Source organism: Oryzias melastigma, linkage group LG4, assembly GCF_002922805.2.
Source record: "Oryzias melastigma strain HK-1 linkage group LG4, ASM292280v2, whole genome shotgun sequence".
NCBI classification, from domain to species: Eukaryota; Metazoa; Chordata; class Actinopteri; order Beloniformes; family Adrianichthyidae; genus Oryzias; species Oryzias melastigma.
Window position 1 is genome coordinate 30,295,266 of NC_050515.1, and position 25,537 is coordinate 30,320,802.

A 25,537-nucleotide genomic window follows, 5' to 3' on the forward strand; every position below is an offset into this window, starting at 1 on the left:
TAGCCTGGATTTTTTTGTATTTTCATTAAAAACATCTTGATAAGTTTGTTGACAAATTTTATTCTTGTTGTTTTTATAAAATTACACCTAAAACTTTCCTTCTATGTTGTAAAAACAGTTTGTTAAACATGTTTGGGTTTCCACAGCAGAATGAATCCCATTTTTGCCAGACAGAATTTTATGTTTTTGCATGATTTTATGTCTATTGTGTGAATACAAAATGTAAAAATGATAAAACAAAGGTAGTGTCACATAGGAGAGGTTGTGCTGATTAAAATTATTCCAAATAATCAGCAGGAAGTCTTTCAAATTGAAAATACAGAGGTAAATTCAAATATAGACAAAATCAGTCCAAAGAGCTAGAAATAAACTTTCTAAATTTACAATTTTGCGTGTGATTTCCTTTTATGATTATTTGCAAATAATAGGTGGCTGGCAAATACTGTGACCCAAAAAAAAAAAACAGAAAACAATGGCGATTAATTGCGATTAATTTTTTCCAGATTTGTGATTAATTTGTTGATTTTTTTTCATCGATTCCTGGCCCTAAAAAAATATATAACCCTTTTGATGTAAAAAAAAAAAACAACCCTACACACACAAAAGTCACTCCTGAGTAGAAGTTGCACCCCTGGCTGAACTATGAAAAAACTGCGACCTATACTCTGGAAAATACGGTACATGCTTTCTGCGTTTTTCTCTGATTCTGTCTCCATCCATGCTGCCAGGTCCGTCCCTTTTCGTTGACCAATTGCAGTTTGTTAGGGGCTGGGCTGGAGAGCACTGCTGATGCCCTTTCTTATAAGAAGCTTCTGCTCAGCTGCTCAACTTTCATGAGAAGTTCAGTAGCAAGAGCCTGCTCAGCCAGCAGCATCTCTTCCATCTGTGGATTTCAAGCTGAACGTCTAAGAGCTCAGGAGGAAGCGTTTCCTTCATCATGAAATTTACATCAATGCTGTAGAAAATCAGAGCAAAGACCCATCATCCGTCAGAACAATGCTGGGACTGAACAAGCTGAGACTTCTGCTGCCTTTGCTGGCTTATGTGACTCTGGCTCAAGGTAAGTCAAGACTGAAATAACTACACAGACCACACAAAAAAATATGTTGCTTTTATTGTTAATTTCTAAATGAGGGTTAAGCACTTACTTTAGAATGCAAACACATGGGAAGGTATAAGCAGGCTTATGAAGGGTAACTGACCTTTGAATAGGACAAAAGAAAAATATGGTGTAAGATAAAACAAACGTGTTAAATCCAGAATCCTGGATGAGGTGAAAAGTTCCCATAGTAAAGCAAGTCTAAAGATGTGTTATTTTGAGTTATTTTCTGAGAAAAAGCCCTCATTTACTCGACTCTTTTAGCTCCAATCTGACTCAAACGATGGTAAAGTTTCACTAAAGCCAGAAACCGATCTGCTTATGATAAAACAATATTTTGGTGGCTCTGTTTCATATTTATGCTGATTGACAAGAAAATATTGCTATTTTTAGTTTTGACAAGTGATCAAAGGTAGCGTTGTAAAGTTTGACATAGATTAATAATGATCCTCAGTGTCAGGTCTCAGACAGCCTCCGCTCTGATTCAGGCTGATGAAAAACATGATGATTTTACTGGTCTGTGGTTTGTTCCCATTTCAAAGATAACCTACAATCTATCTACAAAGGACCATCACCTGAAAGCAGCATTCAATTCACTTTCTGTTACACGTGTTATTCTCTATATCAGGGAGGTCAAACTCATTTTGGTTCAGGGGCCACATGTAACCCGTCTGATCTCAAGTGGGCCGGACCAGAACCATAATGGCAAAATTACCAAGGTGTTATCTGTAGCTGTGTTTCTGTTTTGTCCATTTTTCCTGAAATGCTCGGCACTTCATGTCAATCTTTCTTCTTTTTGACATCAGTGTTTTGGTAATTGTGGTGTCACACCTGATCATTTCTATATAGTAATTTAACAGCGGTGAGGTTGGCGGGGAACCACACTCCATCTTACCCAGACGTGGCACACGCCTGTTTATTTCTTGATCTCTTGTTATGCTGGATTTACTTTTCCTTTGCTGTCCCTAGTGGTGGAATTGCACATTGCGGTTATTTCTTTAAAGAACCATAACTCGGCACAGGGATGAGCCAGAAACTTGCTTTCTTTATTTTTTCAACAACCTTAAATGTTTTTTCTCTTCACAACTGGGCTGAATTAAACCATGTAGATCAGGGGGGTCAAACTCAATCACACAAGGGGCCAAAATCCAAAACACACCTTAGGTCGCGGGACAAACAGGATAAACATTTATTAAACACTCTAAAACTACATTTATAAGACTTAAAAACCATAACTTTTTACCATAATTATGAACTACATATATAGCATTACCTGTGATAATCCTAGTGTGAATGCTGTAAGATGAATTTGCCCGCGGAAGATGCTGAAATTGATAACTGAAAACTCTGAAGCTAATAGTCAAATAAAATATTAGTTAAATGCCAAATTAGCCAAAAAAACAACAAAAAAACCTAAATTAGCCAAAACAGCTAGCATGTAGCTGAAATATTAGCTAAACTCGCCTAAAAAATCTGAGTAAATGCCAAAATAGTCCAAAAAGCAAAACTTGAAAACTCTAGCTCTTTAACATAATTATGAATAATAAAAAGTCAGGAATATTATTCCAGAATAAATCAACTTAAACCTTAAATAACTTTCAATATTTTACTCTTCATAAAAATATATTTTGTCAAAATTATACAAGTTAGAAATAAGTGCAAGATAACATTGGGCCATTAATAACAATAACATAAAATGATCTGGAGGGCCAGATCCGGCCCCCGGGCCTTGACTTTGATACATGCGATTTAGAGGGCCGTATCCGGCCCCTGGGCCGTATGTTTGACACCCCTGCCATAGATCATTGTAATTGATCGTAATCGTCAAGTTGGGTTAATATTTTACCAGCACAAGATAACATCGAGTCATTAATAACATGACTCGATGTTATCCGGCCCCAGGTCTTGACTTTGACACGTGCTCTATATTCACCGGTCTCACTGAGGGACACTACTTATTTATTTTATTGTATGTATGTATCTGCGTCCATTCTGTCTACTTATTTCTGGTTTACATTTACGATTTTAATGACTTCATATTTGTAAGATATGAGAAGACTCTGAGTTCTCAGAATGATAAATAATTGACCACAAAGACCCACCACAACAGTACGGTGATGTGATTTGGACTTTTGTTTTTAATCCACAAATGTGATGTCCAGAGTCCCAAAAGATCTAAATCCAGTCACTTGGAAACCAGGTGCATTGATCATAAGCTGTTGCCCAGCTTTGCACCCCCACAGGCCTTGTGTTTCACTAAATGAGAAAAGGGAATGATGGAAAAAGCAACAAAGACTGCAGGTAAAATGATTTCCCCTATTAATTTGGATGATTTTCTGTTTCCTGTTGGTGACCATCTCAGACGCCTCACAGCGCTCAGTCCTCCAGAACAGTATTATCTGTTTTGGTCCTCATCTGTTTGCAGTTTGTTTCTAGCCGCTTCTATTTTTCTTACTCCACAACTGTACGTCTGGATAGCTCCAATATTAACTTGGGGTTGTGAGGGGCTGTAAGCTAGCAGGAGAGAGTGTAAATAAAGAAATGGTGGGATATCACTGGAGGCTTACTTCCTCGCCAACGGTCCCGCCCCCAACCCAGAGGTGAATTTCTAATGAGCTCTGCCACTCTGCAGAAACCGTTTAAAAAAATGACACAGGGTTTCTGATTTTGTCTAAAAAACAATGATTTTACAATAGATCAAACCATAGTTGGAGTGGAGCTTTAACCACTCACCTCAAGTTCTCAAACTCCTGGGCTGTTTTCCCTCTGCGATGGCGGCCGGTCCTGAATGCACAGTTACTAAGGGCCGAGGTAATTCTACCTTCCAGTCTTCCTTCTGCTTTTTCTTTTAAAATAGTTTAAAAATTAAAGGTGCTTTCCAGATGCTGACTATTGTCTGCTTCAAACATAACCCAGTCTAGCCAGCTCACTCAAATAAAGGTAATGACAACTTAATTAAACAAGAATGTACAACATTCTTACAAAAACAATACCATCAGTTTAATAATTTCTTTTTCTAGTCTGTGTACATTCATTTATCAAGAAATTAGTTCTCGTTCAAATGACACAGTCTGCAGAATTTTTTCATTTAATTATTTCATTTATTTTCAACTCTTTTTCTGTGTAAAAGTGCAGAAGTTCAGCATTGCCTCATTGATTTTAACCGTGTCTGTTCTGGGTTCCTTAAAGATCTAACCTTTAACATCCAAATCCTTCCTTACAAATCTGTAAATCACGTGGTTAACGTGCATCACAAGCCAATTCCAGGGACAAATGAGCTAATTTGAAGAAGCAACAGATGTTTTTAAGATCAGACAGATTTTTGAGATCGAGGAATGTTGGGCTGAAAAGGAAGAGCAGACTCTTCTGAAACCACATACACCTCGAGTCAGGGGCTCGCCAAACGCCTAACAGCTTCCATATGACAGGGCTAATGGATCTTCACGTACAAAAGCCCACTCAGTCACATCAATCAGTCCAACACAAAACACCACTTACTTAGGTTGAAGCTGCAGCTACATTCAGCTGGATGGGCTGAGGCAGATGCTCCAGTAAGTTATGTAACACACAAAGAGGCAAGTTATTTGGAAATCTTTTCCTTCATTTTACAATATGAGGTACTTCCAGACCTTTTATTCTTACCTGTCTGCCAGGAGAAATGTGAAACAACTAGGAATGGAAATATGGATGAAGAATTCTATTAGAAATTTCCAAACTCATTTGTTTTATGTTTATTTATTTTATATTTTTATACCTTACTCAACTAATGTGGTGATTTTGTCAGTAGAATGAAGGAAACTCAGACTAAATACAGTAAATAAGAACAGATCGGGGGGAAAGAGCAGTGATGGGGCAGATTTGAAGAAACAGGACAGATGCTGGTGAACTTTGCTAAAGATTGAAAATGTCAGAGGTGAAGACATTTTTCCTGAACAGGACGGAGTGTAGGGAGATGGAAGAAGGTTAGAAGGTGCACACAACCTGATTAAATCTTGTGCAGATGTTGTAACCTGAAAAACACGAGTGACTGTAAAGTGGCAGCTGGGATGGTGGTGTGAGGATAATTCTGGTGGTGAGGAAGATGAAGAGGACCAGTACAGGATGAGGAGAGGAAAGGTAGCTGGTTCTGAAAACATAACTGACAAGACGGAAGTATTTAAGAGAGGTTGCAGCAAAGTTTTGAGTGTTCTGTTTAACAACACTTGAGAGTGAGAAGATGCTGGAGGACTGCAATGTTCTAGTGCCCAGAACCTTCAGACCGTGGAAACAAAGGATGAATAAAGCTGATGAGTCACACGTGAAGTTATGGTAGTAGGGATGTTCTGATCAGGTGATTTGGCCCCGATCCAGTTCTGAGTTATTTTACTTTACTGACAATTTGACCAAATTCCATGACCGGGGTTTGGGCCGCTGAGACCCTCGCCTTCGACTGTCTCCTAAACCACACACCGGCCCCTTCCGAGCTGTCCTGCAGGTGGTGGGCCCACTGGAGAGGGATCCCACATTGCTCCTTCAGGTTGGACCCAACCGAGGTCGTTGGAGGAGCCCTGCCACCAGGCGCTTGCCTATGAGCCCCAACCCCAGGCCTTCAGGGTGGGGCCCCGCTGATGCCAATCTGGACGACGTAACTGGATCTACGATGTAGGCAAAAGGTAGTTTGCCCTCTCTCGGTGGGTGGAGGAGTTTAAATATTTTTGGGTCTTGTTCACGAGTCACGAAAAATTGGATCGTGAGATCAACAGACGTATTGGAGCGGCATCCGACATTTTGCGGTCGCTGTACCGGTCCGTTGTGGTGAAAAGAGAGCTGAGCCAGAAAGCAAAGCTCTCAATTTATTGGTCGATCTTCGTTCCAGTACTCACCTATGGTCATGAGCTCTGGATCATGACCGAAAGAACGAGATCCCGACTACAAGCGGCTGAAATGAGTTTTCTCTGGAGGGTGGCTGGACGCTCCCTTAGAGATAGGGTGAGAAGCTCAGTCACCCGGAGAGAGCTCGGAGTAGAGCCGCTTCTCCTCCACATCAGAGGAACCAGTTGAGGTGGCTCGGGCATCTGGTCCAAATGCCTCCTGGACGCCTCCCTGGAGAGGTGTTCTGGGCATGTCCCACTGGGCGGAGGCCCCGGAGAAGACCCAGGAGACGCTGGAGAGACTATGTCTCTGGGCTGGCCTGGGAACGCCTCAGGGTCCCCCAGAGGAGCTGGAGGAAGTGGCTGGGAAGAGGGAAGTCTGGGCATCTTTGCTTAGACTGATGCCCCCATGACCCAGATGAGCAGAAGAAGATGGATGGATAATTCTACCGCGTGACATGGAGTCTTATCCTGTTGGAAGTAGCATCAGAAGATGATACACTGTGGTCCTAAAGGGATGGACATGGTCAGTAATAATACTCAGGTAGACTGTGGGGTTGGAACTGTGATCAGTTGGTACTAAATTTATCATAATAACAATTATTTAAAAGCAATTCAGTGTCATTTTTTCTAAAGGGTGGAGTTGGACTTTATGGCTCTTATTGGGTTGTTGTCAGTGAGAAATTTACCCAAATGATTCTTTAATGTTGCAGACCCCGATCTACACTTTACTTCTGTTAGTATAGTGCTGATTTTTTTCTTTTTTTTTTAGCAGCACTGTCTTCTGTTCTTCCACATTATTACCTTCTAGGCAATGTTGCAATGACAATAAAGGCTAATTCGAATTTAAACAAAAGAGATTCAATTATGGAACGAACTGGAAAAAAAAACTATGCAAAACTATGAAACGGTTTGAACATGAATGCAAAGGAATTATTATTTTAAGGTATTGTAATGATTTAGGATAGAACTCAACCAAGCACAGACTGAGGAGCAGAGAAGAATTTACTGGAAAAAGCTTGGCTAGATGGTGCAGACATCAAAGATGTCAGTCTCTGGAGTTCTCAAGAGGTTTAGATACATGTTCAGAAACACTAAAGGACGAGGAAGAGGGTGATCAGGTGGGGGTGAGGTAAATCCAGAAAACAATCCAGAGATATTCCAGGTCTGTAAACAAGGGCCAGAAAACTTGATCAGTCCACAGACAGCTTCAGACCCAAAGTTTATCAACAGAGGGGAAGGAAAACATGGGAGTACTGGATAGATGCTAATAAGGACTGAAGGGGGCGTGGCAAAGACCTGATTGATAACAGTTGCTTTAGGTTCTGGCAGCACATGGCAGGTATGGGGGGGGGGGGCATAAACAATAATGTAAAATTGTAAGAGTGTAAGTCAAAACCAAAAGTTCATTGGAATCCCACAGAGGTGACTCTGTTCACGGTCTGAGACGAGCCACGTGTACAGAGTCTAACAAAAAGATGAGGGGTCCAACATTAACTTCTCATTAACTGTAAGAGAACTGGACCAAGCAACTGTGACGTCACCTATAAAAAAATGCTTCTGGTTCCAACGAAAAAAAGTCAGTTGCTATTTCTCTGCGATATGGCCGTCACCGTGTTGGAACCAGAATTCGTCAGTAAGCAGTGATTGATCCGAACCTGTCATTCACAGCGGATGCAGCAGGCACGTCAAAATCATCTTTTGACGCAGGTCAAATGTGCTGCTTATAATCTTCTTGTTCTGGAATTGATTCGTTATCTCATCATGGATAATGTTGAGCGAGTACCTTGAGTTTATGTGTTGGAGAGCTCCACAGAGGCACCAGCAAGCACATAGCTGAGTTTGTTTTCACCAGATCTTTGGTCTCTCTGGGTTCTGTGAACAAACGGGGATCTTTTATTATTGTTTTGATGAAAATAAGAAAACATCATAAGCCCATGAAGCTAGAGCGGTCCTGCGTGCTACAACGACCCTCACGGCGGCTCTCCAGGCTGCTGCAGCTAACCGTCGGCGGGCGAGGCCCAGGACCCAAAGCCTGGACAGTAGACCTCGCTAGATCTGCCGGGCGTCTGGACAGCAGCAATCGCCATCAGCTCTGCCAGAGCCTGTGGAGCGGAGCTCACTAGCTCGCTAAGCTATCCACCAGGTGGCTGGTCCATCCAGCTCAATGAGCTCAGTGACAGACTGGCAATCTGTCCAGGGTGAATCCGGCCTTCGCCCAACATGGTCGAGAATGTCTCCAGCAGTCCCGCAGGCTCGAGCGGGTCAAGGAAAATGGACGAAAGCTCAGGACAAAACTCCTCGTATCATGACCCCATACTGAATCTGTGTGTCTACCCTTTGATAGTCACTGAAAAAGTCACATGCTCAAAGCTGAATCCCTGATTGGTTGATGCGCTCACCACACCCTGCTGTGCCCTGCCAGGCCTGATGCACCGCGTCTTACTGTGTCTTTGCATTGACTCAACATTGAAGCCAAATGATTCTGACGGTTCAGCATCATCACTGACAGGTGTAAATGTTAGTCTAAAGGGGCGGGGCCTGTCCACACACTCAAAGGTTACAAACATTCTTGTTGGCTCCAAAAATCTTCACACACAAACACGTCAACATGTACAGAATACACAATAAAACTACAGTTTACACGCACATACTTATGCAGACAAACAAACACATGTTAAGCATTTCATTCTGTCATACTATCAGTGTCACGGATCAGGAGTCAGAGACCCAGATGCAGGGACCAAACTAAGTTTCAGGTTAAAAAAAATGAGTTTTTAATAACAGAAAATCACCTCAACAGAGGGTAAACTAAAGGAGCTGTGAAAACACATAAACTAGAAAAGCCAACGAGCACTGGGGGGAAACATACAAGACGAACCAACACTGAGGGAGGAATGCAGTCGACTTAAATAAGGAGCAGCCTAATCAGCTGAGTGCAGACAGCTGTGCGTGCAGCAGAGCGCAGGGAGGACCCACAGACTGCCTGCACAGAAACAAGGTGAACCAAAAAGCAAACCAAAACATACAGAACATAAAAATTAGTGCAACGGACAAACGTTTCATATTCAATGTGATACCACCTGCTTTCACCGAGGCATCTGATTGGTCAGTTTATAACTTAAATAACTTGCAGTACAGCTAAAAATATACCCTGAAATAAAAGAATGATGTCAAGATGATGTCAAAAAGTGTATCAGGTCAAGAATGGTTATCCTGACAAAAACAATGAGTTATCACTGTTTATTTCTCTATAGAAATCAATGGGATTTCGACGTCTTTGAACCAGCAGGTACTTCCTGTCTGGAATGGGCGGGGTCACTCAGTCCAGTTCTCTTATACAGTCAATGGTACTATACTAGTCTGTTCAGAGCTGTAGTATTTATTAAGTTATTTCATGATTATTATTGTATCTATTCTAAAATTTGTTTTTATTTTCTTATCACTATATTTCATTTAGACATAATTCATCCATTTTTACACACCTTATTTGTTATTCTTTATTGTTTCATGTATATTTTTTGTTCTTTTTACTTCTTCCTTTGTTGATTAAAATTAAAACAAAAGTAACGTAACAATACATGACAGTGAAATAATTAAAAAAGGAGTGTTTCTGTGCAGTCGTGCATTATAAAGAATTGTCTTCTGAATAAATGATGCGGTGTGAACAGCTAAACACAAACCTCAGAAGTGAGAGCTTGATGCTGTCAGACTTCATGGCAGTAACACACAGAAGTAAAACTGAAACTTTCAAAAACGTGTTCTGTCTTTCTTTAAGAATCATTTTTTTTAATTTATGAAGAGTTAATTATATGGTTATACTAAAGTTGAATGAATCCATAATTTGTATTTCCTCATTGGTTTCTAATAAAATCATCCACTTCATAAAGCTGACATGCTATTTGCTTTTTATTACGAGACACATTGAAGTTAAAGATCAGGAGCTCTGCTGTTCTGTTCCTCTAGTATGAGAGAGTGAGGTAATGAGCCGCATTTATGGAGGATTAAGAAAAAACTGCCTTCCACATTCATAGTAACGATTTGTTGGATTTCAGAGCGATCCTCTCAGTCAGACCAACAAACACTAACCTGCTGTACCTTTTAGAGAAGAAAAAACACTTGCATAACTGTGAACACTAAAGTCAGCAAAGACGGAGCATGGAAAACTTGTATAACTGCTTCTGGGATGCAAAAAAAGACTAAAATGTATTATCCAGTAGAAGAATAATGGGGAAACTATTTGAATATTTGACCTAGGAAACTGAATCCACAGACAGACATACATCTGCTCAACAGATTAGAACAAAAGCATTTGAATGTGGTTCTCAAGTCAACCCACTGTCTCAGACACACCAGTCTAACACTAGTTTTATGAGCCAAAAGCACTAAAATCAAGTGATATTTTGCTAAATCTATCAGGAAATGTAAATAAAAAGCTAAAGGTTGAAAGAAAAGACCTGGCATGACAGAAAAGACTTGAAGGGAACCATAAAACCAGCTCAGACTGGGATCAGAACCACTCTTGGGGTTTGGATTCTCTGCTAATAAAGTCAACAGTGTTTCCACAGCTGAGACACAAACACAAAAATCGAGTAGAAATTGCTTTTCATTGGCATCAAAAGGTTCATTATTTCTCCACGACTGATTTTACCTCCAAGGAAAAAAACACAAAACAAACCACAGCTGTTTTTAAATGAAAAGAGCTCTCTTTGACACTGAAGGGGACTTTTCCACCCTCATACTTTAAAGGAAGAGGACAAAAGATAAAAATGCAGCAAATGTCACGTTTTAGATCAATTCTTCACAAAAAGCAAAAATTGCTCCCATCTTGTTGTTAGTAGATCAGAAAGCATTTGTGATGCAAGAATGATTAAATCATACTAACGATGCTGTTTGTGCAAACATCTGTTTGACATTACTCTTTTATTTTATGTTATTTGCAGTTTTTAAAAATGTACGACATGATCACCGTTGGAAAGTAACTGCAAACAGAAATTTATGTCAGCTTTGTTGCTTTACTAGAACGTCTGAGATTCAGTTTTAGGAGATTTTATGTCTGTTAGTTTATCAGCATCATGGTGGAAAAAATGGTTGAAGTGATATTTAGTTTAGAAGAAAATAACATTTAAGAAAATAATAAAACAAGATAAATTCCTGAACATGTTTGAACTAGTCTTTGATTCCTGTCAGTTTAGAACATATTCCTTATGATGGATATGGTAAAAATGTTTGCAGGAGAATGATTTAAACATATTTTTTTGTCTTTTTTTAACTAAGGTGTTTTGTTTTGTTTCTAAAATGTGCAGGTTCTCTGAGGATCAGGAACATTTCAGACCGGAGCAAAAGAACGGTCTCCAACCAATTCAGCGACTCGCAGAGGACAGGTACTGACTCTGGATGTACGGACGTTTTTCAGTTCCATCACATTCTTTGAATTTTTCTGGATTATTTTAACCTTTGAATTCCTTTTTCTGAAAATTTTAACCTCAGAATTTTTTTCCTACATTTTTGTTAACCTTTGCTCTTTCAACAGCAAATTTTTATGCCCCGAAAAATGTTTTCTAGTTTAAATATTTTAGTGTTTTTAATGTAAATATTCAGAATCTGATGGAACTGAAAAACTTTCATATGGAAGAACTCACACACCAAAAAAATAGAAGCAAAGTGAAAAAGAAACATGCTGGAAAAAACCCTCTATTAGAATGTGATTTATGATTGGTTTATCTAAACGAACTCTCTCCAGAATCTTCAAACTTTAAACTTTATTTATCTGTTTGGCCTCTTTTATTCATTTGAAGCACAAATGTTTTACGTAAAAGTAAATAAAATATTCATTAAAAATGCAAAGTTTGTAACCTTCGTGCTATTCTAAGCATGTTTACATTAAAAGTGGGTCATCTGGACCCCTCAAGATTTTTTTATCTTCACTGGTGTCCGTGGCAGAAATATGATCCTGTCCACCTTTGTCATGGGAGGGGTCACACGTCAATATAAGGGTGGGGTCATCTGGACCCCATAAGAGACCACAAGGGTTTAAAAACAGATACAAAAAACAGGACATTTACAAAAAATTAGCACCCCTCTCTCCCCCCCGTTCCTCCGTCCACCAATACAACCCTTATGACAAAACTGAAGAAGACTTCAGGACTGCAGCTCTAAGGAAACCGTCTGGCTCCGTGCTGCTGTGCAGAAACAGTATTACAGGGATCCATTTATTTCAAGGCCCAGCTCGACCACGGGGGTCATCGGCCCAGAACCCGCCCAGCACAGGACAGCTCAGGGGCCACTCCACAGCTAGACCCAGCCGTCCCAATGAGAACGAGGTCTGCAGCAACAGCCCCCCACAGGCGGAGGTGGTAGTGCCAAATAATGGATCCCCGTGAGGAAGCGCTGGAAGTGAAAAAAAAATGAATAAAACATTTATTTAAGTAATGTAAATATAATAATATTAAAATGGATGGTATATTAAAAAAATAATTGTGTATATAAATTCACCATAAAATGTTATAAATAAATAAATGAATAAATGAAACAAATAGAAAATGTAAAAGCCAAATTAAAAATGTGGTTCTTTAATCTCTTCTCATAAACTTCTGTGCTGCCCTGACACCAGGTTCCCACCGTACGCAGAAGCACCGCGAAGTAGAGTGCACGTGGAATCCGCTTCACCTCCAGTTCACACCAGACACGTATTGTTTCGCGATGGTCGACAGGAGCTTCTGCTCAGCTGTGGTCATTTTCAGCTCCTACAACTAATTTGACATTGTCCATCTTGAATAATCCTCAACCACTCTCTGCCTCTCTTTCATTGATTATGTTTTTAGACACCCAAAACCACACCCCCGCTCCGTAGTCGGTTTTCAGTCATGTGACTCCTCTGGTTAGTCACAAAAACTCAGACAACTCAAGAATCTTGTATGAAACTTTGGCTTCCAAATAAGCTGCGGAAATTTCCCAGAAGGGGAGAGCAGTTGAAGAGCAGGGGAGAGCAGTTGAAGAGCAGGGGAGAGCAGTTGAAGAGCACGCCAGCCCGTCCACTTACGCGCACATACAGGCGTGCACACTCACAGCAATCCTGCATGAAGAAATGGCATCAGCTGACTCAGAAGCGGCTCGAAAATATCCTGATAATCGCAGAGGATAATTTTCATCCAGATCAGGAATTTTTTATGGCAAATTAAACCGTCAAATTCTGGATAGAGATGTCCTCTCACACTTAACTGATGAAGGAGGAAGAACACACCACGATCGCTCGCGGCTGTCAAAACGATTCGCTGCACGACACGAGGCTCCCACAGAGGACCGCAGCGCTCTGCGACTGGTGTGAACCACATCGTAGGTTAACAAGGGCGCCGAATGGAAGCAGCCTCCATTCCTCGCCGCTTTGCGTTGCTTCTGTGTCCAGTGTGAACCAGACGTGAGGTTCTCCACCAGGCTGTTCCACAGGCGAGGACAGTCAAGGTGGAACAAAGCCTCATCATGATATGAGTCTTAGTCCTCACCTGAAGAACATCTAACAGACCCACACCAGAGGACCTCAGGGTCTGCAAGGGTTCATACTTTAAAACCAAACTATCTAAATAAGAAGGCTCAAGACCACAAAAACGTTTAGAAACCAATAAGAAAACTCAAATCAATTCTGAAACACACAGTGAACCAATGCAGCCGCTTTAAAATGGGCGATCCAGACGTGGGACCCCCCCTGTGGCTGCATAGTTAGACAGCAACATGAAGAATTCAGCTCATGGGGCCCCAAGGAAAACAACCCCGATATCCATGGGACAGTTCTGCATGCAGCCAACTGGACCATCCAGCCGCTCAAACAATGTTTCTGAGCTAACATTTCTTGTCTTAATCTAACAAGAAAAGGATCATTTAGATATTTGCTTTTACATATTAAGGGCCCTAAACCTAAGGACTGGCCTGCTTTTTTTTCAGTTGAGTCTGACTCCGATCATCCTTTGACCTATTGTAAAATCTTTTAAAAACCCGGGCCGTTATTTAGGACAGTCTCTGTAGAGCTGCAGTATTTCATTAAAAATTCACCTCAGAAATGTGGGCGCCACTGTTGGCTGTTTGTTCAGACACTCTCCCACTAGCTTACAGCCCCTTACACCCCCAACAAAGACGTTCATGGATCTTTGTCTGCACGTGGATACATCAGAATGGAGCGGAGCAGAGAGTTTGTGGCCCACCGATTTAGCCTCTTTGTCACAACAAGATTCTTCTAACAGCTTTTTTTCATCTGCTCCTAATTCACAACAATTTGAAATAAAGAAAATACTCAGAAATGCCATTTTAAGCTTCATTGTCTTTATGTATATTGTTCACCATGAGAACACATCACAAACAGAATTTGTTTGGATGGCTCTTTCACTGTTTTTTGCCAATGATTTTAGAACTAATTTCACCCTTAGAAAGAAATTCCTATTTCTGTACTTCCCTGATCAATATAAGCTTTAAAGGACTATTTCCGATTGTCATTGCTGTCATTATCATTAATGTCTCATGTTGAAGGACTTTTATATGGAATGCTATAACCTTTAAAGGCTAATTCTGAGAATAACGTTATTTTTTTTAACTTCATGAACATTTTTTACATTAAACCTAACGATACATAAATCCTACAAAAGACGTACTCACAAACTCTTGTATTTGTAATGTTTTTTCTTTTCTTGAGGAAACTCCAGTGTTTTCATTGTCTGAATGCTGGATTTGCCAAAGAATCATCACATTTTGTAATTTTCTTCACTGTTAAAGTCAGTTGTGTGGACACCACTGCCAAACAATGTTCTGTATTTTATGCCAAAACAGGCTTAAAACATTGAATTTGACTAGTTTCTCCATCTAATCACTCCATCTTGACAGTTTGCGACTTAAGAGTAGAATAAGTGAAAAGTTTGCAGCTGTAAATACCCCTCAATCTGGGAATGGTTGCTCTTTATTATGATTGATCTTTTTAATGCAAACTCTGCTTATGTTTCACAATGCACCAAAGACGGAAAAAAAGACAAACTGCCTCAATAATCTGGTGCATATAAAGTCAGTCTCTCGTGGCTTTTCCAGCTCAAGTTTCACCTTTGCAGATGCATCAGTAAATACTCTTGAATGTTGAATGTTCCCCTCCAGGTGTGACTGAGTGGACATCCTGGTTTAACATCGACCATCCCGGAGGAAATGGAGACTATGAGCGATTGGAGGCTATTCGATTCTACTACAGAGAGCGAGTTTGTTCACGGCCCACAGCCATAGAGGCTCGAACCACAGACTGGGTGACAGCCGCAGACACTGGGGAAGTGGTGCACTCTAGTTTGGAGAAGGGCTTTTGGTGCATCAACAAAGAACAACCAAAAGGCAGCATCTGTTCGAACTACCACGTCCGCTTTCAATGTCCCCCAGGTAGCACGCAAACTGTTTGATAAATGTTCTATTCTTGTCTTTTCTGCTTATAGTGTCAAATAGTTTGATCCCTCAAGGTTAAAAGATTGTTTTTTCTTATAGTGCAGAGCTACTGGACTGAATGGAGTGAATGGGGTCCCTGTTCAACCACAGCCTGCAGTGATGTGGGGATCCAGGTGCGCCAGAGGAAGTGTTTGAGCTCTCAGCCGATGCCTCTCTTGTTTGTTCCAGCATGTCAGGGACACCACTCAGAGAGAAGGGAGTGTTCAACCCCTCAATGCACCGGTGAGGATCGCAGCATCCATCAGCAGGAACAAAAGTCAAACGATGTTTGAAAAAAAAAAAAGCTTTCAAAAGTGATGACTTTTCCCTTTAGCTAATAGTTTCCCCTCCATTTTTCTAATCCACATGTGTCAAAGTCGAGGCCCGGGGGCCGGATCCGGCCCTCCATGGAAATGTATCCGGCCCTCCAGATATTTTATTATTCATACATGTTTTTTGTTATTAATGTCCCAATGTTATCTTGCACTTATTTCTAGCTTGTATAATTTTGACAAAATATATTTTTATGGAGAATAAAATACTGAAAGTTATTTAAGGTTTAAGTTGATTTATTCTAGAATACGATTCCTGCCTTTTTTATTATTCATAGTTATATTAAAAAGTTAAAGTTTTAAAAATTTTGTTTTTGAGTGTTCAATAAATTATCCCTGATCTAAACAAATAGTGAATGGATCAAGGGTGTCAAACTCAATCGGACAGAGGGACAACATCCAAAACACACCTGAGGTCACCGGCCAAACAGGATAAACGTTTAGTAAACACTCTAAAACTACATTTTTAAAACTTTTTAACATAATTATAAATAAGTTATGTAGCATTACCAAATAATAATTACATGACAATAATTACATAATAATGCTAGTGTGAATGCTATAAGCTGAATTTGGTCGCTGAAGATGCTGAAATTTATAGCCACTAAAATATGAGCTAAATGCCAAATTAGTCACAATATAAATATATGGTCAAAATTTTACAAGTTAGAAATGAGCACAAGATAACATCGGGCCGTTAATAACAATACAATAAAATGATCTGGAGGGCCGGATAGAATTACCTGGAGAGCCGGATAGAATTACCTGGAGGGCCGGATCCTTGACTTTGACACATGTGTTAAGCAGTTGACCACATTACATTTAAACAGAGCCAAATGTTTTTTTTTTCTCAAGCTTCAAAGGGATTTTGAAAGTCAAAGAATTAAACTACATCTAAATTCCCTCCCCACTTCCTAACTACTAAAGACTGAAAACTGCAAGACTTTCTACTCCCCTCCATTTTAAAAGCAATTTGGACACCATGTTCACTCATTTTTTTATAAGGTAAATATGGCGTCACCAGTTTTCTGAAATAAAACCTAATAAATGTGAAAATGTAACAAAGACTTTTTATGAATCCTCTGTGTTGTGAAGATGAAAACTTGGATGGTGAACATCCAAAAGCAGTTTAAATGTAGTAAATTATTGCTAAATTTCTCACCATCTCGTGGAATTGTGTGTGATTCAGCCAAATGGAGTCCATGGGGTCACTGGGGGATGTGCACGGTGACCTGCGGTGGAGGTCAAAGAACCAGAAGACGCACCTGTGTAAGAACCTCAGCCTCTGTTCAGTGCATTGGCCGCTCTGTTGAAGTACAGAAGTGTGGAAAGACACCATGTCCTGGTAATAAAAACCACAATCCCCACAAGTGTGTTGTTGTGTTTGGATGATGGTGTCCTTCATCACATTGCACTGTGTCACCACAGCCAAATGCCAGCTCGTATGCGAGGAAGGCCATCCCAACGAGGACTGCAGCCTCTGTGTGTGCGAGGACCGAGTGCTGCATGGAGACGTCCATAGTGTGACAGGAGTCCCTGTGGAGGGAGCCAGAGTGTCTCTGGGTACCCATTCTAAAGCCCTCCATGCTCAAACCAATGTTAAAGGGGAGTTTATGCTCGCTGGAGTCTGCTCTTCCAGTGCCACTTCAATCATCGTCAAAAAGGAGAAGTATGTCCCAACAACTGTCTCTACCTCTACGAACACTACTGGATCGTCCAGGTTAAAGGCTGTCCTCAGATCCACTGGTAGGTCCATTCTTTATTTTGGATTATTATTTCAAAAAAGGTTCCCTAAAAGTCATACTTATGGATCAAAATAGAAAACAAAACTTTTTGGGGCTTAAAATCTATATTTACGACTATAAGTCATTGAAACTCTTTCAAAAATTCTCAACAATAATCTTTGGGATGTTTGTATTTCCTGTTTGGACAGAAAAGCCTTACATTGTGAAGCACCCAGAGGACAAAGTGCGTTATGAAGGAGGACGGGTGCTGTTCTGCTGCTCAGCAACGGGATCACCGAAGCCCAGCAAGTATTACTGGTGAGAAACATATTGATGCTATCGCAGCAACCTGTACAGCAAAACCTTCAGGTTTTCAATGAGTTTTATTTTCTTTCCAAAATGAATCCAGGTACCACAATGGGACACTCCTTGACAGAAAGATTTATAAGTATGAAGAGGACCTTGCGCTGCAGGATCTGAAGTTTGAGCATTCAGGGGAGTATTACTGCAAAACCAGCAACCCTGCAGGCAGCATCAAGTCTTCTGTAGCCAGCCTTTCTGTAATTGGTATGTATGCACTTAGATCAATGTAAGCTTTTACTGTACATTTTAAACCATTTCACAGTTCCTTTTTTATACATTTTCCAGCTGTAATAATAAGTAAAGAATACTCCCTCAAACATCATGTCCAGTTACATTTCATGTGCGTCTCAGTAAAGTGGAAACCCCCGGTTTAATTGAAACAGCCAGCATGTCAAACAACGACAAGTCGGGGACACTTAAAATGTCAATTTTGGATGCGGAGGGTCCTTAACCATGCGTCAATATGTGACAACTTGGGAATGAAAATGTGTCGCAATATGGCACCAGCACAAGATAACAACGAGCCGTTAACAAGAAAAATATGAAACAATCAGGCAGGCCGGATATAATCACCCACAGGGCCGGATTCGGCCTCCGGGCCTTGACTTTGACATATGTGGTTGAAGGTAAATTAGGTAGAAAGTGTTTTGCACTCCTCAGTCAGCAACCAACTTGGTCATTTACAGACTCTTTCAAAAAATTAATTTGAATGAAGTGTTTGTATGTAATTTATTGATAATGCATAGGTGATCATAAAGTCAAAGACTGAATAATCCTAATACTCAAGATGACACAAAAAATTGCTTACATTTTGACATTTTGCATTTACTAAAAGTCCTCTGAAACCCAACTGAATTCTGTCTGATCCACGGCACAGTGCAGGAAAAATGTTTTCGGTATGTCCATTTCTATAAGTAATGTAGGTGTTAATATAAAAAACACAGAAAGCACCTATCTCTTATGGTTCATGTACATCCAGTTCTATTTCTTGACTAAACAAATTGTCATTTAAACAGCATAGTTTAATGTATCATTTCATTCACAGCTAAAGGAACCCCGGCCTGCAACTCCACTCCTGAAGCCCACCTCATTAGGCTACCACTGGACTGTGTCCAACCTGGAACTGAATCAAAGTACTACAATGCTGGCCGCTGCCCACACAACAAATGTGCTGGATCCCTGGAGTTTGACATGCGCTGCAGAGATGGAGCCGGATTTTGCTGTGGGGTTCAGAGTATGGAGAGTCGGGTCATTGACTGTGGTAGTTACAGTCTTCCCATCCGGGTGGTGACACAATGCGTCTGTCAGAAATGTATGCAGCCCACGGTAATTGTTCGTGGAAGAGTGGTTGCAGCTGACAATAATGAGCCTCTGCGTTTTGGGCACATCTACATTGGCAAAGAAAGAGTGGGTACCACTGGATACCAAGGAGGCTTTACTTTGAAAATTTCTCAAGACACACAAAGATTAGTGGTAAATTTTGTTGATCCCACTGAAAAGTTTCTTAACACTCCAAAGGTGTTCATCTTTGACAAAAAAAGTGGATCCATCTATCATGACGTGAAAGTGATGAGAAAACAGAAACCAATTGATATTAATTCCAGAGAGACCAATGTCATCGATCTAGGAGAAATTAAAGGGGAAGATCCAATTGGACAGTTAGTCATCCCTCCCAATTCCTTTCATAAAGACACTGGGGAGGTGTATGAGGGAACTGTGAAAGCTAGCGTCACATTCATTGACCCAAGAAACATTACAACAGCAGCTGCAACCCCTGGGGATCTCAACTTTGTAGATGATGAAGGTGACATGCTCCCTTTGAGGACTTACGGCATGTTTTCAGTGGATTTCAGAGATAACTCCAGCAACAAAGTACTGGGAGCAGGAGCTGTTCAAGTCCTCCTTGACACACAGCATGTTAAAATGCAGGAGCACATTCCTCAAATGAAACTGTGGTCTTTAAACCCAGATACAGGGGTCTGGGAGGAAGAAAGTGAATTCTCGTACAGCACAACAGCGGCCGATGGTCATGGACGGAGCAAGCGCGAGGAGCGTACCTTCCTTATAGGAAACATGGAGATAAGAGAGCGCAGACTCTTCAATTTAGATGTGCCTGAAAGCAGGCGGTGTTATGTGAAGGTTCGTGCCTACATGAGTGACAAATTCTTGCCTACTGAACAGCTGGAAGGTGTCGTGATCACTCTGATAAACCTTGAGCCCAAACCTGGCTATTCCTCCAACCCCAGGGCGTGGGGGCGCTTTGACAGTGTCATCACTGGCCCCAATGGAGCCTGTTTGCCAGCTTTCTGTGACGCCATGAGGCCCGATGCTTACACAGCTTATGTCACAGCAATGCTAAATGGAGAGGAGCTTGAGGCTGCTCCTTCCACACCAAAGATGAATCCAAACATTATTGGAGTATCTCAGCCTTATCTGGAAAAACTAGACTACCAGCGTTCAGACCACAAAGACTCAGCCCTAAAGAAAACAGCCTTTAAAATCAATCTGGCAAAGCCGAACCAAAACAATCTTGATGAGACCAATGGGCCTATATATCCATATCAGAGTATGATAGCTTGTGAAAATGCCCCTATAGATGCAAACCATTTTAGATTTTTTAGAGTGGAAAAAGACAAGTATGAGTACAATGTTGTTCCCTTTGAAGAAAATGACTTGACGTCTTGGACTGGAGACTATCTCTCCTGGTGGCCTAACCCTCAGGAGTTTAGAGCATGCTTTATTAAAGTCAGAATTCATGGGCAGAAGGAAGTAATGGTCAGGTCAAGGAACCACGGAGGAACCCACCCACAAACAAAGAACAAACTTTATGGTATTAGAGACATTCGGAGTACTCGTGATATGAGAGAGGCCAACACCTCAGCTGCTTGTCTTGAGTTTAAATGTAGTGGCATGTTATACGATCAGTCAGTAGTAGACAGATCCCTGATATCAGTGCTCCCACAGGGTAACTGTCGGAGGATTCATGTCAACAACCTCCTACAGGAGTACCTAATTAAACACCCACCGTTCACTCAAAGTAATGGGTCTCATTCTTTCACCATGATGGCGCCTGTGGATCCTTTGGGACATAACTATGGCATCTACACTGTCACGGACCAGAACCCAAGGGTGGCCAAAGAGATTGCGATTGGACGATGCTTTGATGGCACCTCAGATGGTTTCTCCAGAGAGATGAAGTCCGACTCTGGAGTAGCACTGACCTTCAGCTGTCCAGAGAGGAAAATTAACAGGCAAAGTCTATTTCAACGTCTGCAAACCAACCCAGGTCAGACTTTATCTCAAATGGCAAGAGACATGAGGGACTCTCAGGGTGAGCAGAGGCAAAGGTCAGCTACCCAGGTGGTGTTTCCCTCAGAGCAGCGTGGCAGAGGCCGGAGTCGCAGAATTAGCCCTGGGGCCAGGAGAACAGTGCCTGTGCGAGCACAGCAGTACCAATAAGTAGTTCCAAAGATGTAGCACTTTTTAAGATAGTTCCGTCTAAGCTTATATTTACAGCAATTTCTGAAGGATTTGTTATTTTCTTTTAATTTTAAAATCAATGGTTAAAAACACCAAAACTCCAGAGGAAAAGTTGTCTGCATTCATTCTCTGAAGACACTAAAAACACTACTGGGTACAACCATTCAGTAAAGTCATTGGTTTGATTGACTAATCATGAACCAAATGGACACTAGAATAAATGTGCATTAAAATGTATTCCTTTCTCTTAAAAAATACATATCCTTTGTCATTTTGTAAATGTACAACAGGCTCAAATTAGTTTTGTTTTAATTTCTTAAATGAATACATAATATTGTCAAATGAGAATGGGTTGTTTTATATTACTTTCTGTGGTATTTTACTTTCTTTCAATGTACTGTACTTATCTGTAAATACTTTGTTAAATATGTCTTATTTGATTAGTATTTTCTAATGAATTCATCATTTAGGATCATAAAAAAATGAACTGGAAGTCTTTGTTTTTCCAAAAATGTCTAAACTGCTCACTAAACTCTAAAAGTCTTACAAAGAAGGATGCATTTAAAATCAGCCTCTCGGAGGTCAAACGTAATTATAAATAAAGCTTTTTAATGTTTTTTTAGTGGTATTCCGTAAACTCCAATCAGTTCAAAGTCCTCCCACACCCACTTCAGATGTAAAAGGCCAAAACTGTCCCAAGGAAAGCAAAGATTTCACTTAGAAAATCTCCATAATGATAATAATTTATTGTGAGATGTAACCTTACTGTTGCTAAACAAAGTGTCACTGTATCCAAACAGTGTTTCTGCATTTTGTATTACTCATATGTTGAGAGGTTTATTCAGTGTCCAGATGAAACTTTGTACTGATAAATGTTTGTAAACTTTCTTTGTATTTTGAAGTGCAATATTATCAATAAACTTGAGAATTAGTCGAATTTAGCCAGTTGTAAATTATTCCTATACGTGTCAGCATAGCATTAATGGAATAAACTCTGTTTACATATATGTCAAAACCTAAAAAAAAAATTCCTTAAGCGTTAGTCACAACTGCACTTACAGGTGGATATGGGCTGTCTGTGGGCACGCAGGCGGCTTAAAGGAAATACACCCCCCTTCTCCCTACCCCCCCATCCGTGAGGTTAAGGACCGGAGACATCCCGGAAAATCCTGAATCCACAAATACGGAAATATTTACAACCACACACACATTACACCTAGGAACAATTTAGAGGCACCAACTGATCTATGATGAGATATATCATAAAGTTTCATTCCCTCATGTTTTATACGCAGCTGCATGACTAATTTAGCATTTAAATCTTATTTGACAGTTTCTACACCCAAGTTTAATCTGTCAAAGGGATTAAACATTCTCAGTAACACATTCCACAACCAAGAGTACACAATTAGACACTTGGTTTTGCTGGACAAACTAGTCAAGTGCTTTCCACATGACTTGAGTCATAGTGTTGTTTCATGCACAATAGATCTTTGCACTACTATGACATTACAAAACTTAGAGCATGGGGTCTTGCAGGCCAATAATGAAGCTACCCAATGTACATTAAACTTACAGAGGGCAACATTCTGAGAAGAAAGGCAGAACTCCAAGAGACAGATTCTGCTAAGAGATTGAAGATATTTAATGGCTCAGTAGAATTAACCAATGAAATAGGTTCCTATAGCTTGGAGACTTGTAGATCCTCTTGAGCAGCAGGGGAATGGGGAATGGATCCCGGGAGACAGTGCAGTCTTGACATCAACTGGACTGTAGAACTATGGTGAAAGGCAGCAGCAGAAATTCATAGGTCAGAAGAGGAAAACAGGTAAAAAATCCGGGTGAGGACAGTAGACCAGAAACCATACATGAGGCAGAGCCCACTCTCACTCTGGGACCTCATGCAGAGAGAGGGAAGAGAGCAGCTGAGGTCAAATCAGGACCAGCTAAAGTCAATGAAAAACAAGATTGAAAATTAGAAAAAAATTGAAATTTGAAAAAATTTGAAATGTGAAAAAAAGAAAAAGAAAAATTTAAAAGCAGGTTTAAACTCAAAAATAACTTTTAAAACTTGAAGGAATTGTTGAAAATTTAAAAAAACAAAATTGAAGATTTGAAAAAATAATATTGGAAACGTCAAAGAAATATCGAAAATATTAAAAAAATGTTAACGTGAAACTTGAATTAAAAAAACTAAAACTATTACCAATTAAAAAAATGATGTATATTTGTAACTTTAATTTTTCCTTTTTTTGTTTTTCCGCGTTTGGTTTCATTTCTATGTTTTCAGTTTCAATTCAGATTTTTTAGAGTTTTCGCTGCCGAACTGATCCTAATTTCACATGGGGGCGGGGCTTTCCATCTTTTTGTAATTTTATTTGAAGTTTTCAATTTTATTTTTTCAAATTTTCAATAATTCCTTTAAGTTTTCAATATGTATTTTCTAGTTTTAAACTGCTTTCAAATCCCACCCCCTTTTTTTTTCAAATTTATAATGCCTGTTTTTCAAATTTTCAATCTTGTTTTTCATTCACTTTGAGCTGATCCTGATTTGACGCCATAGCAGCCAACCATGACAACTGTGGTACTTAGAGAGACCAAAAGGTGCGAATAAATGAATGTCTTGTTTCTCATGAAAAAAGTGTTTTAATTTTTTATATGGATGGCTAAAAAAATACAGATATTCACTAAATGCCAGATAACTACTATTTTGTTGTGATAAACAAAAGTATGAACTAGTTAACACCCATAAAACACACCTTTTTTTATTCTGTGTTATATAAAAGCATCCTAAAATATAAATTACAGCATCTTGACTTCTTTAATCAAAAGCCAGAGGACCACGAGTGTTGAGATCAAAAAGCTGCAGATGCAGCTTCCATCAAGTAAGAGGGACAATGATTGGACCCAGGTGTAGAAAAGTGAAGCACTATATAAATGTGGAGGTGTGTGAAAGGTCAAATAAGACGACTTAACAGATGTGATGTGAATAACATTTAAACGTAAGATATCAGTGCAAAGAAAGAAATAGTAATGCTATGTTCCCAAGGGAAAACATTAGGTCAACTATTTGTTGGGTTTGGGATCACAATCTGCCAGCTACACCAAGTTGAGCTTTAAAATGTTTGCACATGGAAAAAGGCAGTTTTCTTTCAAGAATGCTTTGATTAAAGTCCTACTCTGATCATGTTTTGATCTATTTTCAAAGTGTTCCTGGTAGTCTTTTAATTATGATTTTGCTGTTTTTAACAACATTTTAAAAACCTGTGTCATTTTCTAGGACATAGTTTCTGCAGAGCAGCAGAAGTTTATCAGAAATTCGCCTGAGTTGTTGGCGGGACCATTTGCATGGTGTAAGCCTGCCTCCATTTCCCATCATCCATCTGTTATCTTACAGCCCCAATCTATCATTAGTGGTGGGACAAAGAATTTGAGGTATATTGGAGCTGTCCAGTCGAATAGTTCTGATCCAGATTCCAGTTCAGACGAGGAAAACAAAGACGTTCACGGATCTATTTGTCTACAAGTGGATGCATCAGGCTGGAGAGAAACTTTTAGCGTCTATGTCACATCCACAATCTTTTCAAACGCTTTTTCTCTGTCTGCTCCTGATTCCCCACAATTCCAAAAAAAAATACTAAGAAATGCCGTTTTGATCTTAATTTTTTATATAAGTGCAGATCTTGGTGGTAGTAGCAAATATTCAAACGCGCTACGAAGCGGCTTGGAATGGAGGCCGCCTCCATTCGGCGCCCTTGTTGATCTACGGAGCGCTGCGAAGGCACACAAGAAAATCTGGTCAATTTTCAAAATATAACCAATTCCTTCACAATTAAATACCACTATTTACAGTGAGTGTTTAAAAACTCAATCAACGAGAGAGAGACACGAAAGGATTTCTTATTATACTTTTTCTCTTTCAGAAGAAAAATGCCACACATACATGTTAAAAACTCAAAAAACCTAATTGGAGGGGGGACTTTAAGGTTTATCTTGATTTATTCTTCAATAATATTGCTGCCTTTTTATTATTAATAATTATGTTAAAAAGTTACTGTTTTAGAGTTTTAAAAATTGGCATTCTGCTAGCTTATTGGACTATTTTGGCATTTATTAAGATTATTTTAGGCTGTTTTGGAGTTCAGTTAATAAATCAGGTATGCTAGCTGTTTTGGCTAATTTAGGCTTTTTTATTTGATTTTTAAGACAGTTTTGGAGTTTAGCTAATATTTCAGCTACATGCTAGCT

The 25,537-nt window shown here is 39.9% G+C and overlaps 1 protein-coding gene across 1 annotated transcript; it reads left to right on the forward strand.

The window, feature by feature from the left end:
* Positions 1-570: 570 nt before the first annotated feature.
* On the forward strand, positions 571-22,223 carry cilp2 (cartilage intermediate layer protein 2). The gene is made up of 9 exons (XM_024258663.2): positions 571-1,060; positions 11,256-11,333; positions 15,079-15,348; positions 15,451-15,633; positions 16,912-17,067; positions 17,151-17,468; positions 17,656-17,764; positions 17,856-18,013; positions 18,855-22,223. Exons 1-9 carry the CDS (start codon positions 997-999, stop codon positions 21,266-21,268), a joined length of 3,750 nt encoding a protein of 1,249 aa, XP_024114431.1. The 5' UTR covers positions 571-996; the 3' UTR covers positions 21,269-22,223.
* Positions 22,224-25,537: the final 3,314 nt, after the last annotated feature.

What these genes read in the sequence shown, in the direction of transcription:
- cilp2 (XM_024258663.2), top strand. Translation starts at nt 997, where the DNA reads ATGCTGGGACTGAACAAGCTGAGACTTCTGCTGCCTTTGCTGGCTTAT. An exon ending in TTATGTGACTCTGGCTCAAG is followed by an intron (nt 1,061 to 11,255) that starts GTAAGTCAAGAC and finishes TAAAATGTGCAG; the next exon opens with GTTCTCTGAGGATCAGGAAC. An exon ending in CCGCTTTCAATGTCCCCCAG is followed by an intron (nt 15,349 to 15,450) that starts GTAGCACGCAAA and finishes TTTTTCTTATAG; the next exon opens with TGCAGAGCTACTGGACTGAA.